The sequence below is a fragment of the Brachycentrus maculatus genome, unplaced genomic scaffold (assembly GCF_059751285.1).
Source record: "Brachycentrus maculatus isolate JH-2025_06_01 unplaced genomic scaffold, ASM5975128v1 h1tg000199l, whole genome shotgun sequence".
In the NCBI taxonomy this organism is placed as follows: Eukaryota; Metazoa; Arthropoda; class Insecta; order Trichoptera; family Brachycentridae; genus Brachycentrus; species Brachycentrus maculatus.
This window is the reverse complement of record NW_028280950.1, coordinates 43-15,000: the sequence shown is the minus strand read 5'-3', so window position 1 is coordinate 15,000 and position 14,958 is coordinate 43. Positions and strand designations below refer to the sequence as shown.

Genomic DNA, 14,958 nt, shown 5'->3' with positions numbered 1-14,958 from the left:
TGTTGCCAGATAGAAATAGGTTTTCTGCGGCATCAATATATGACTTTTTTAAGACTAGCAGGAATTTTAACCAAACATTTGGTTAAACAAACTGGATATTTTTATATTAATTTCGAATATAAGATTCACCTGAATTTTGGAGGCAATTTTTTAATGATAAAAGTGTGTCTTATAGTCTGCAAAATACATACTGTTCGTAGAGCTCCTTTCGTACATCTCCCAAAAAATGATTGCACGCTTTAGCAGTATTCTGTATTTTCTTCTTCTTCTCCTTCTTGGTGTAGGCCTTGTGGCCTGTTTTTAAGAGGGATTAGCCTTCTGCGAGGTCGATTCCCAGCTGTCAATCCATATCTTCAGTGATCTGCCCGGAGTCGTCTACCTTGGGGTTGGCCGTACAGTACGATGTGAGGGAGTCTGGATGGTTTCATTCTCCTCACATGCGCGTGTTGTCTCCTTCCTTGCCTTCCCCACCTAATGACAGCTTCAATCTCGCAAATCTCCCTTATCCTGGCTTTTCTTATTGTTTCGTATACTCTATACTATATTGTTTCATATGCTTCTTTGAGTCTTCATTTCTGACACTCTAAGCGCATTTTATGTGCCAGCGGTGTCCGCTCTACTTTCGATCCCATACGTCATGCACATCATTCTATATTTTACTATCTTTATATGGCCACATAAAAAAGAATCACAAGTAATTAACGCAAATTGAAAAACCAATATAATTAAATATATTTTTTAAATGTTTATTATATTTTTTTGCAAATATGCACATAACGAGAAGTTTACGATGCACATTTTGCATCTTAAAAAAAAGGAATACCCTACAAAACTTGACTTTAGCACACAATTGAATACTGTATTTCAAAAAAGTTTCAAACGGTTAGTGTAAAATGAAGGTAAACTAAGTACCAATATTAAAAAAATAACAGTATATATCAAACTTCATCAAACTTATCTGAAGAGTGGGTGGGGCATTAATGTCGCCATTTTTTCTTTATAAAAATGATTTTTACTGCAAATTTACATAAATGTATATCATTCCTTCCGTTCTATTTTTTGCCATTCTACAGCTAAATTTGTCTGAGAATTCCTATATCTTAAATATTGTTGCTCACTTTGATTTAACACGGACCAAGTCACATTCCGAAGATAGCGCAGCATTTAAATGAACATTATGCAAATATTGCTCTTTTTTCAGTATCCTCTATGAAATAGCTTAAGTACTCTTTAATTTTAAAATTCAAATAACTAGACAATCAATAGTTCTTCAACCGATGCAATTTTTTTATGAAAAGTACATACCTAAATAATAAATTATTTATTTATTGGAAATCAACAGCCATTAACAAAAATAATATAAATATACAATATAAGGAGCCGATAATGAGGCCAATTACTGATTTCACATTTTATAGAACAATATATATAACAACAAGAAAAAGTGAAAATACTATTAAGCTCAAAATAAAATGTGTTTGCCTGATGTGGCGTGTGGTGTGGTGTTGTGTGGTGTGTTGTATTGTGTATTTTGTGTTAGAGTAAAGAGTGTGCAAGGCCTAGAGTTATAGTTGTGAATTATCCCTAAGCCGAGTTCCGAACATGCTTCGCACATTGAACCCTATACTGAATCCAATGCTCAAAACACAACCAAGAACTCAGCCCAGATCCTCTCCACGACCACAACCCACAGTAAATAAATAAAATAGTAATAGTAATAAAAGTAAATAACAAAAATACAACATGTATAAGCCAAGCCGTGTCTCTCACGTTACATTACATTAAATGTAAAATTATTCAGATATTCTGGGCTGCATGAATCCATTACTTCGCTGAAAATCAAGATGGTTTGCCACAAAAGATGAAGATTAATCCATAATATTTTTATCCCACAAATGTCACGTGATGTTGCAGAAATGCACCCACAAAGTTATGGGTTTGAGTGGTTTCACAGTTTCAGAGTCTGGGTTTGAGTGTTTTTTTTTTACGGGTTTGAGTGTTTTCACACTCTGAAACTGTGAAAACACTCAAACCCTTAATTTTCTGGGTCCAAAACGATTTTCAACTTGCTACCTTTTTACTAAAACTTGCAAATTTGAGTCAAAATAACTGCTCTAATTCAGATGTGTCAATAGAAAAGGTAATTAATGTGTAACTTTTTTTTTACTTGTTTCAATATTTTATCTTACTTCGCGGTTTACTTGCAGATAACAGTTGGCAATTACCGACTGTTATCTGCTAGTGGGAATAATTAGGGCCCATTATTTTTTGTAGGAAATACCTTAAAAGTCCACCTGTTTTACTTTATAAAATTAGAAAATACCTAATGTAGGGCACTGCATCAGATGGATGTGGTGTTTTTTGACCTTCCAGGAAATAGGAATAAAGTACAAGGTACTTCTTTTTACCAAATACAAAAGTAATAAGCACTGCAAGTAACGCCCCTTTTTACAATAACTACTAAACCACTGACTGAAAATCTGATTTAGGAGGGAGTGTTTTTGAAAGCGTTTTGGATTATGCATTTATTTAGGTATATACGTATGCAGTTTTTGCATTCATAGTTTACAATTTTAAGTATAAATTTATCCTTCTGTCTAAATAGACTTACCCGTTCCAAGACAGAACGAAAATTATTAATTCTAATTTTTAATTGTAATTAATAAAATATACATATTTAAATACATTTGTAAATGAGTAAAAAAATGTGTACTTAGTTGCATTGACAAACCCTTATCCGCACCCTAATGGTGAATAGGGCACCGAATCATACAAACGCAGTGTTATCTTGATCGTCAACACATGAAGGAAAGGTGATCAGCCCTCCACTTCAGGTATCAGTCCAGGATAATATTGAATAAATGTTCTTCTAATCCTTATCCACACCCAATGGTGCATAGGGCACTGTATCGTATAGAAAGCAGTGTTATCTTGATCGTTAAACACACGAAGTGTGTTTAACGATCAGTGATCAGCTTTCATAAAAGCATAAAAGTGATCAGCTTTCCGCTTCAGGTACCAGTCCAGGGTCATATTAAATAAAAATTGGACTAAAAAGTCACTGTAAATATTTATTTTGACCCTCTTGGGAATCAACCCGGGTCCTCCAGTATGGTAGCCTAGCGTGCTAACTACTACACTATGGAGGCGGACTATATTGAATAAATATTAGAGTGAAAAAAATCACTTATATTTATTTAACCCCCCCTCCCCTTGAGAAATGAACCCGGGACCTCCAAAATGCTAGCCAAGTGTGCTGACCATAACACTACGGAGGCGGACAATTTACTTCGAAGTAAACAATATTATTTTTTAGTGATTAAAATGTTAAAAAATGTTTCCAGGCATTAAGAAATCGGATTAATCCATTCCTTGGCTGGTAGTGACTGAGCGAATGATCGCAGCGATGAACTCCGTCAGCAACGAGTCAATGGACATGGTGGAGGAGGTGGAGGGAGGGCTCAGCGGGGGCTCCGAGGATGAAGAGGACTGCTGCCCCTCCTCTCCGGGCTCCGGATACGAGGATGGCAGTGATCTCATCACGGTGGCCATGAGCGATGAGGTTACTGCGCAGCTTGCGGCGGCAGGTTAATTATTTACTATTTATAAGAATGCAATTTTCCTTTTTTAGTGTTCAAAAATGAAAATATGTACATTTTTTAATGGTGCAGCGTAAAGGTGGGGACTGCTCGAAGCATTTTATCGTAACGTAATATTCTGGTCGAGCATCCGACTTCAGATGGAGTACGCGGAATGAGCGGCGAGCAGCTTGGCTCGCTGTACTGACTATACGAATGCTCGCATCGTAACGTGTTACGTTACGACAAAATGACTCCGGTCAGTCCCCACCTTAAGATACACACGTAGAATAATTAGCACAGTTGTTTTCAAATGACTTTTATCCTGTACTCTTAGACATATTTACTTGTCCGCTAATTCAGGATCGGATGTAGTGTCCTGTCTCTTGGAAAGGGATGAAAGCATCCAAGTTAATGTGGTAAGATGGCTAGTGTTCCAGACTCTCACTCGAAGTAGATTTGACTTCCACACTGCTGCAACTTGATTCCTATTTTCAATCACAAGCCGCATACTTATGTATATATATAAATGTATGTATATATATATATATATATATATATATATATATATATATATATATATATATATATATATATATATATATATATATATTTATATTTATATATATATATATATATATATATATATATATATATATATATATATATATATATATATATATATATGTGTGTGTGTGTGTGTAAATGTATATAAATTTAAATCATTCAACAAAAAAATTAAATTGTATTATTTGATCAGGCCCTGTTGGCATGGCAGCGGCGGCGGCAATAGCGTCATCCAAAAAACGAAAACGACCACATTCATTTGAAACCAATCCATCCATAAGGAAACGCCAACAGAACAGACTGCTGAGAAAATTAAGAGTAAGTTTACTTAGTAGCATATTTAGAATTATCCACAAATGTCGAAGCATGAGTTATTGATGCCAAAATGAAATTATACGCTATATTAAAAAAATAAACAAGTTTTTTAGAAGTCTCCAAATATATTAAAATTTCAATAATATTCAACAGAGACTAGTATCTCAGACTCCTTTAATGAATTCTAATTTTATAACTAATGATAATTGTTTCATAAATAGTCATTAAAATAATTCATACATTATTTTTAATTTATATTAATGACAAATTGTCTCCAAAATTTGACTTGACTTTACTACCATTTAATTTTCAATAATTTTTATATGTGTATCTTAATACCAATTTTCGTAGCTGTACATTTCATAAAGCATTATCAGTAAAATTTAAAATGATTTGTTGAGATGGTTTCCAAAATTATTTTTATTATAGTTAGGACATTTGTACAGAATGGCCAAACAAATCTATTAGGCGAACGTGGTTAGAAATGGAAGACCGAGAAAATCTTCATGGCATGATCAAGTACTTAAAAAAATGTTGAAGGTGGCTAGGTCAGGAGTTGGAATAATCCGCGGGTATGAATGAGCAGATATATGAATGTGAAAGAGTTGAAGAATTTTTGCAAAGACATAGTTGTGTGGCGTTCTTTTCTTTCTGCTTACCCTTGTGGATGTTACATAATGGTTAGTTCGCTAGTTTTGTATAAGGTACATACCTTGACCACTAACACCAATCCATTTGTATCACTAGAAATTTTAAATGATATAATAATTCCAGCAAACTATAGATGAATTTGCAACTCGCGTGGGTCAGCAGGCTGTCGTGCTAGTGGCCACTCCGGGGAAACCAAATACCTCATACCGCGTGTTCGGGGCCAAGCCCCTCGAGGATGTGGTGAAGAACCTCCGCCTTATGATTATGGAGGAACTGGAGCACGCGCTGGCGCAGCAGGCGCCGCCCCCCGTGCAGGACGACCCCTCTCTGTACGAGCTGCCTCCGCTCATCATTGACGGCATACCCACGCCCGTGGAGAAGATGACCCAGGCCCAGCTGCGTGCCTTCATACCGCTCATGCTCAAATACTCCACAGGTACTCCACTACTACGCGCAAGCCTTCGCCCCTTTGTAGATATCGCTTGATAATAATCACCAAACAGATTACTGGGTCTGATCATCGGTTGCGTTGGCTGCGATGGCCGATGATCTAACCTGTATTTAGGCCTCCCGATGATCTTTAACCTGTTTAACCTAACAACAGGCGTGCACTTTTTCGTAAAGATGTGTTTTTACGTCACGCGGATGTGACATATTTTATTATTATTATTTAATAAAATTATCAATGCTTAGAATTCATTGAAAGACGATGAAACATATATTTTTTTATATAAAAACGTTAAGAAAAATAAACAATTGCAAAAAATAAAATAAAAAGTTGTCAGGTAAAAGTAGTCTCCTTTTTGTACTTGTCAGTATATTGACTTCGCTACTGATGGCGCTTGAATAGCTTTCGCCTATTTGATAGATAAATAAAATGAAATAAATGTTTTAAAATAAAATAGTTTCAAATATAAAAAGGATAAAAAAAAGAATATAATATGAAAGTAGGAAGTGTAAGTACGTACATGTCACTGCCTACCAAGTACATGTGTATCCCACACAATAGTGAAGCGCAACTGTTTTGCTCCGTGTCTTGAAGTCATGTTAATACACATACCGATGACTCACACGTTTGTTGAATGACAAAAATAAGTCCTATCCGTTCAAGGGTACAACATATATTCCGAGGATGTTTGTATACGTCCTACCCATACTCAATACTGTTTACGTTTGACGAATATATAAGTCATGCTAGGTTGATAGATGTAATTTTTTCAGATATTTGGGGTACCGAGTGTAATTCAATATTTGTTTTTCTCCTTCAACAGGGCGGGGCAAACCAGGCTGGGGTAGAGAGTCGATGAGACCTCCCTGGTGGCCGAAGGAACTTCCGTGGGCCAACGTAAGAATGGATGCTCGATCTGAAGATGATAAACAAAAGGTTTGTCGTATATTTATATTTTTATTTTATAGGGAGATTTGTTATGCCTTTTTTTCAATAGACATTCATTGACAGATCATGCTTGAGTTGTGTCAAACTGTCACGGTAATTTTGTTCTGTATTGTTTGACATTTCATCATGGAAAGACTTATACCGCAACAACTTTACAAATTATTCAATTATTAGATCCGTTGTTTTCAACCAAAATTTTGTTCATTGCCCAGTTTAATGCAGTGTTTTTCACGTTTTTGGCTCAATGGCTATATATATAAGCAAAATTGCTGCATTTGGGATGATGAGCGACCCGGAGAGACTCAAGAACTTATTTCATCCACAAAAAAACAATGGTTTGGCGTGGTTAATGGGCCGGTGGAATCATCGGTCCATTTTTCTTTAAAAACGAAGCTGGCAACAATGTCACTGAATGGTGCCCGCTATCGTACCATGATAACAGACTTGCTGCCTGAAATTAAAGCCCGAGATCTCGACTACATTAACTTCCAATAGGACAGCGCTACTAGTCACACAGCGTGTGAAACAATAGCTCTATTAATAGATCAATTCGGTGAGAAGTTTATTTCACTTTTTGGACCTGTGAATTAGCCGCCTAGATCGTGTGATATTACACCTCTAGAATATTTTCTTTTAAGATACCTAAAGTGTTAATTATTTGCGGATAAGCCAGCTTCAATTGAGGCATTGGAAGGCAACATTACTCGCGTCATTTGCACCATGCCAATCAAAATGCTTGAGTGTGTCATTGAAACTTGGGCCTATAGAATTGACATTCTAAAACGCAATTGCGGCCAACATTTGAAAGATATTATGTTTAAAAAGTAAGTTAAAAAAAACTGTTCTCTACCCAGCATTTAAAAAAATATTTGATTAATTACAGATCTCATGGACGCACGCGCTTCGGCAGATTGTAATTAATTGTTATAAGTACCACGGTAGAGAGGACCTGCTTCCGGCTTTCACCGAGGAAGATGAGAAGGCTAATGCGAATGCATCAGCCAACTCCTCTGTAAGTATTCTTCCAATATCCGAATGAAATATTTCAACTCTAACCACTAACCGCGTTGATTAATGCTATGTAACAACATGTGCTAAAATCCTGATACAATTTATTAACAAATTAAATATCAAAATATAAATTGTTAACCCTTTAATATTTGGTGTTCAGTAAAAAGGACACGGTCTATTGTTCAAAGTGTCTATTCTGTTACATTGGTTTAAAATCGTTAAAAATTAATGTTTTGTCGATAGAAGTAATATTTGTCAAAATTTATGCAAAAATATTTTTTCCTCCGCAGTTGAATTCCCATAGTGGACCACTACATTATGTAAGAATAAATATTTATATATCCACGTTTAAAAATGTGTTAATTGCTGAAAGGGTTAATATTTCTGTATTTTGGTATTGTCAGATTATAATACCGTTACCCAAGAAATTGTGCAAATGGACCTTTTTCTGCAAACAACGAATCCAAAGATTTTGCAGATATACGGAAAGATTCATGTTGCGTAGAATTTTATAAATATTTTTTTAAATGTTATCAAACTCGAATGAACTCGCATGTTTTATACATAAACTCACGAACTATAAAAATGAATCATCTCAAATTGATCCGAGTATGGGGGCTAAATTGAGTTTCAAAAATGTTCTAATTTCGATGGTTTGTATTACTATAAAGAAAATACTCAAAATCCATTATTTGAGAACCTTTCCTCCAGTAGTGAAGTGGTATAGACACAGATAGAGTATACAATTTGTTTACTTTATGGGTATGTCCGATATGCATTACTCTCACACTTTTGATAAGGGTAAAGAAAGGAGAAATAATTAAATGATGAACAAATAATAATAAATACATATGTATTTTATTTATTGTTTCGGCATTCACTTTGTGGTAAAACATGATTAAATTGTAAATGACAACTCATGTTTTTTACCACTTGAGTATTACATTTATTTTTAACGACTAGTTTCGAAAGCTACAGATTCTTCCATCTACGGGTTTGAATATAAACTAAAGTGCATCCAAAACTAGTTGTTAAAAATAAATGTAATAGTCAACTGGTAAAAAACAAGCATTTTCATTTACAATTTAAAACATAAATAAGTATTTATTTTCTTTGGAAAATCATATTTGCACATTTTTTAGGATGACAGTAAAAATCTGACAATTGAAATTCCAACAACGGTTAATTATCCTGTAGTTATCTCTGACTTCTGTAAGGCCAGCATTTTCTTTGACTTTTAAATAATCTTGTTTATAACTACATAATCTACTTCAGGGTTCGCAAGTTATATTATTCAGTATAATACTATTGTAAACGTTTAACACCGGACCAGTTTTTTTAATTTTTTTTTATTTATATTGCAAAAAAGTCAACTAATTTCTCATCGGGTTTTACAACAAATTATTATACTGGATGTTGATTGTATTAACCTGTGGAGTGGTACTAACACACCTTGATAGTTAATCCTTTATAGGTATGTTGAATTGAATTTCTTAAGTGTGTAGTAATTTTTATTCTTTTATTAATTACAATAAATTGGCATTTACTTTGTAAAATTCAAAAATATAAATATATATTATTCGCATAATTTAATATGTAAATTATGATTCTACTGAATTTATTTTTGTGACTGAGGGCACTATCAACACATTTCAACTCAAATTATACATTGAAGTACAAAATTTGTAACGCAAGCATTAAAGCTAGATTGTATTTTTATGTAGCAAGTGAGTTTTTCCAAGAAGTGTGTTCAGACCATATGTATAATATTCCTGGTTTAGATGCTTCGTAGTAAAAAGGTTAGTTATAATCTCTAGGAGTTTACGACCCGGTCGGCATATCTGTTCAAATTTAAGATACTTTTCAATTTACTAACAAAGGTTTATTTAAAGTCAACTATGAAAATTCTTCAACAAATATTTGTAGTATATGAAAAATGTATTTACATGAATGTGCTGATTATCCCATACAAAATCAGCATGTCATGGAACTCTGACATTTGCAATGCTTAAAAAAAAAGTACAATTTCTCCCTTCTCATCTTTGGAATGCTAAGGAATCATTCATTTTAAATCACCAGCATTAGGTACAAATTAAAATTAAATCGGAAAAATGTAAGTATTAACTATTTCTTAAGTACTTAGTCCAAATGAAATGTTACTTTTTCCATTGTTACTATCGTCGGGTAATGAGGTTTTTGCACTAAAATTAAAATTAATGATCTAAAATAGCATTACCTTGTAATTGGAGTAATACACTACAATGATTATTATCCGTGACACAGCTGCTTGGCCTCGTAAAGACATTTTCAGCGGCAGAGGTTGAATTATTGATGGCGAAGCAATGATGGTACAGGTAGGATTACGGGTACAGGTACAGGGTAGTCTGGTGTATGGTGAAGCATGACGGATGTTATGTTACGGCAGGTGTGTGAGCAGGTGGGCGTGGTGAAGTTGCAGTCGGGCGGCGGGGGCGGTGGGGGTGGGGGGGGCAGCATCATGCTGCAGACGGGCGGAGTGCAGCAGCAGGTGTGCATCGACTCCATGTCGCTGGCTGACGTCGATGTTTGTACCTTCACAATAACCACTCTTTTGTCTTGTGTTATGTTGCCTTAGCACTCATTTTTTTGCGTATCGTCGACGTTACATTTATTTTTTTATTATTTCGCTGTCTGTGTTTTTGTTATTTTCTATGTGTAGAGCTGCATTATTTCCTTTGTTTTATGTACTTACTTTAAAGTTTTCCAACAATGCTTTATACACTGGCTGTGTCGATTGTTAACTCCTTAAAGACCTTGGGTACCTAACGTGTACATGTATTCACTAAAAATAAAGATTAACTTAAAATTGGACGACTCTACTTGAAAAAGTGACATAATTATTGTATTTTGCATTGAAAACTTTTGAAATATGTATTTATTGATTTTGAGCCGTGGAATTGCAAAATAAAAGAAAGTAATATTTAATGAACTTTTCCCCATTTCAACATTATACATACATATATACATATTCCTTTTATGGCATGAATTTTAGTAGTTCAAAAAAATATTTTTAGTAAAAAAATTTTTTTTTTAAATGCAGATATTCCAGTGTAAACTACATTATACATATTTACTCAATTTTGCATTGCAATAAGTGTAAGTTTAAAATAAATAATATCCCGTCAATATACATATTTGTGGCATATATTATACTTTGTGATTTTTCACTCTCTAATTCACCCTGGACTGGCATTTGAAGTGCAGGACTGAAAACCTTGCCTTCATGTTATTAACAATTAAAATAATACTGCGTCACTATTTTGCAATGACCTATGCACCATTGGGTGCGGATAACGGGTAGGAGGAGATACTATCTGCAGTTATTAGTTACTTTCATTGCATTATATCATAACTCTAGACCAGAAAAGAAGATTTGCCGTTTTTTAAGTGTATTAGGCACATTATTATTTTTTTATTATCATAAAAATAAATTTCGGTAGTTTCTTATTATTTTCCACATTCATATTATTAATTTTGTGTAAGTGTTATGTAGTTTTTTATAGTTATTTTAGAAATGATTATCCAAAACTATAGTATTATAACTAAAACTAAATAAAATAAATAATCTGCTCCGCTTTACTTTTTATTAAAAAATAAATCAGAGTTATAAAAAAAAGGTTTCCTAGCAGGTAACAATGTCTATGAGATGATGTTTTTCTACTTTTATGTTGTTTAAATCAAAGTATGTAGTGTTTTCCAAATAAAATCTAATGAGGCAAGCAGTTAAAACTGAATTGTAAATAAAATTTATAAAGAATTGAAAAAAATATTGTGAATAATTTGTTAAATAAGTTCTCCTTTATTTCCAGATGTCACAGTATGCGCCAGCAGTATTACAAACTATCACCAATCCTGATGGAACTGTTTCCATAATACAGGTATGATTAGAAAATTAATGATTGAGATGAGAAGATAAAGTTCATTGAAATAAAAAATCAATAGTCATATTAAAAATTACAATCAATGGTAACAAAAATTATCTATTAAAAGGTTGATTGCGAAAGCTTATCAATTTTAAGAACTGTAATTCGTATTATGCCATTATTCTAAAAAAAATTGATATTCTGTTTTTTTGAAGAAAAAACAATTGACTGAAGAAAAAAATTTAAGATAAATAAAAAATATAAAAAATGGTCCGAATACAAATAAAATTTCAAGAAAATATAAATAAAAAAGTGAGGATTTTTTATTAATTTTTTGAGTTTGAATTTCGGATTTCTTCTCCTATTTTTGTTATTTTTAATTACTTACTTCGAAAATTTAAAAAAAATAATTACTTCGATACATCACTATGCATTAGTTTCCAAATGAAAAATGAGAGTTATTATTTTTAAGTATTTTTTTATAATTCTTTACTAAAAAAATTTTGAATTTTGGTCTCTTCAATTATGAACTAATAAATTTCTACTGTTACATTTTTTTAATGCTACTAAAAATAGGTGCGGATGAGTGACTTTTGATAATCCCAATGAGATATTTTCTCAAATGATATAAAGTAAGATTAGTAAGATCACTGATTGATTTATTTTATATCAGATTCACACAGGCGGGCCCGATGGCATGCACACTGTGCAGACGCTGGAAGGGGCAGACGGGATGCCGGTAGATATCAGTAGTGTCACAGAAGCACTCTCACAAGAAGGACAGATCATCATTACCGGAGAAGATGGACACGGTAATCTAATACATTTTGCTGTTTCTCTCTGAAGCTGGCAAGTCTCAAGAAGCCCGTTTCACAACCTGGTCATCCGCACACCGTATGTTATTTTCCGGTGAACCCGTATTATCAAAGCTTTATAAATGTATTTTAACCCTTGTTCCTGTATATATATTTTAAAAAAAGCTTTATTTATTTACACAAACATGTATGAAATACAACACATTTACAAATGCTCATATAAAAATATTATATCTTGCATTACAAATATCCTTCGATACCCTTTATTTCTTAAAGTATATATTTATATATGTAATTTATGGTAACCAAGGTGGTCGGGTATTATCGCTTGGATAGATAATTATTATTAGAAAATACTTTCTTTCACATTAAATAAGAAAATTGTCAAATCATAGTCAAAACGTTTATTAAAAATGTTGACAAATTGGGTTAAATATTACTAGATGCTTTAAATTTGTATCTTGATAGACATACATCAATAAAAATGGAATACTAATTTGTATAATATATGAAATTCCGATTGTAAGTAACCTTTTTTACGGGTTCATAATATAATATAGTGCAGAGAAAAATGAAGGGAAGTGGTAAATAGGTTTGTGTGGTTGAACTGTCCTGTAGGTTTCCCCGTGTCGGTGAGCAACGTGATCTCGGTGCCCGTATCGGCCAGTATGTACCAGACCATGGTGGCCAACATCCAGCAGATCCACGCCGGCAGCGATGGCACGGTGTGCGTGACCCCCGTAGTGCAGGTACCCCCCGCCTCCTCTAACCATAACCCCACTCTCCTCTATAGGGACGGGAACATTATCATCGATGTCTGCGGCAATGCCAAGGCTGTCAAGATGGAAATAGATAACGATATAAGCATCTTGAGTTAGCCCAGGGAATGTAAACCAAAGTACAAAATACTTGGATATGATATTTCATTTGTATGGCGTTGTCAGTATATTATCATAGTCCTCATTTACTCTACTCCAGATAAGATGAAAATCTGGCTGATCCAATTAGTTATGTTGCCAAATGTGAATGTGTCTATGTATTTGTGTCATATACAGTATCTTCTTAAGAAATTAAGCTAATCAATAATATACTAAAAAGACAATTTTACATTTTGAGATTATTTTGTCTCTCTAAAATTCTCTTTCGTTTACTTGTATTTTGATGAATTGACACATGTATTTTTTTATTATTTAGGAACAAATTAAAGCAAACAATACATAGATACATACAACATTATAAAAACAACTGGGCTAATTTTCCTCTATAAATGTCTTAAGCATGCGAGGTATAAAATAAATACAACAGTGTACTAAAGTCAAAAAATTATTGAAAGAGTTAGACAAGAAGTGCGAATTTCACGGAGGTAATATGAATATACAGTGAAATCTCAATCTAACATTCTTCTAAAATATTTTTTTCACTCTTTTCAATGCTGAAAAGAGTGCGGAAAACATTGTAATTTAAGTAATAAAATAATAAAAGTATTTTATATAATAAATAAATAAAGTAATAAAATAATAAAAGTATTTGTAATAAAAGTATTTTATTTGGGAAAAACGTAGCTCTGAAATTGTATTTTTTTACTAAAAAGAATTTACATGGTTAAAATCACCTACAAATACGGGAGTGCAAAAAAAAACTATTAAACCCATTAATTTCTAAGTGAAATACTTCTTGAATTTGGGAAAAAATATGATTTTTGACATTATGAATTAGTAGGGTCAAAATGACATTTTTTGACTGGATTTAGATTAACATTGTGACATCAATCGACCCAGTTCTCTCCAGAGTTGCCAATCGCACCGAAATTTTGGTAGATCTGTCGAAATTTGCTTCTACCTGTTAACCTTTAACACATGGCTCTATATCATATTTATTTCACCTACTTTGATGTTGAGTTTAACTTGACATTATATTTTTCAATTTCTATAATTATACACACTATAATTCACCAATACAAGACCTCCTTTTTTGAAAACTACATATTTTGTAAATCAGTTAAGGAATTAGTACTAGGTAGAAAATAATTGATTACAAATTGAAGAGTGCTAAGGGTTAATCTACTAAAATTGGTTCCAAATTTACTAGTTTTCAGCTTTTTAGGACTTTTTTTGGGTTCAAATAAATATACAATATGATTGGCAACCAAAAATTATGATAAAAATATTTTTTTAATGATAATGTTAAAAAACGAGGGTAGTTTGTGGAAATCTATTTTTTTTAATAAAATATATGTATGTCTATATTTTTAAATGCACTATCATTATTTTTTTTCATGTATTGTTGAGGTCTTGTTGAGTTCACTAAATCGAGGTGTTGTTTATATGAATTTTTTAAGATTTTTTTTTACATTGAGTGATTTTAAATTGAGGTTTCACTGTAATTTCTTATTATGTATAAACTGATAATTATTACCAAAAATGTTGGTGCCTTACATCATATATCTTTATGGATGTCATTGTGTTCTCTACACATGTGATAAAGGGGATTAAGAAAACCTATATTTGGTCAAAAACGTTTAACTTTAAGGGTGTCTGGATTGCGCAGTTTATAGTCAACGTGTAGATTTATGTGGTGAATCAGTGATGAGTGCGGGTTACTATGTAAGATCTTATAAAACCATGTATAATGTTTTATTATTTGTAAGACTGTTCAGTGTGAGAACCTTGTAGTATCCCTGAAGTTATGGGTACTGGGATGAGTCAAAGCTGTGAATGCTTACA

The 14,958-nt window shown here is 33.0% G+C and overlaps 1 protein-coding gene across 3 annotated transcripts in view; it reads left to right on the top strand.

The window, feature by feature from the left end:
- The window catches only part of LOC148307373 (DNA-binding protein Ewg-like), a 15,712-nt gene extending 2,010 nt beyond the window's left edge, over positions 1–13,702 (top strand). For 2 of the 3 annotated variants that reach the window (XM_088263353.1, XM_088263352.1), the window contains exons 2-9: positions 3,345–3,587; positions 4,339–4,463; positions 5,235–5,547; positions 6,383–6,495; positions 7,391–7,519; positions 11,367–11,435; positions 12,094–12,232; positions 12,854–13,702. In XM_088263353.1, the coding sequence (XP_088119479.1) occupies positions 3,395–3,587; positions 4,339–4,463; positions 5,235–5,547; positions 6,383–6,495; positions 7,391–7,519; positions 11,367–11,435; positions 12,094–12,232; positions 12,854–13,113 (1,341 nt within the window). In that variant the 5' untranslated portion in view covers positions 3,345–3,394 and the 3' untranslated portion in view covers positions 13,114–13,702. Of the gene's footprint in view, positions 1–3,344; positions 3,588–4,338; positions 4,464–5,234; positions 5,548–6,382; positions 6,496–7,390; positions 7,520–9,943; positions 10,082–11,366; positions 11,436–12,093; positions 12,233–12,853 lie in introns of all 3 variants that reach the window. The other variant, XM_088263354.1, reaches the window with a different exon arrangement.
- The last annotated feature ends 1,256 nt before the right edge of the window (positions 13,703–14,958 follow it).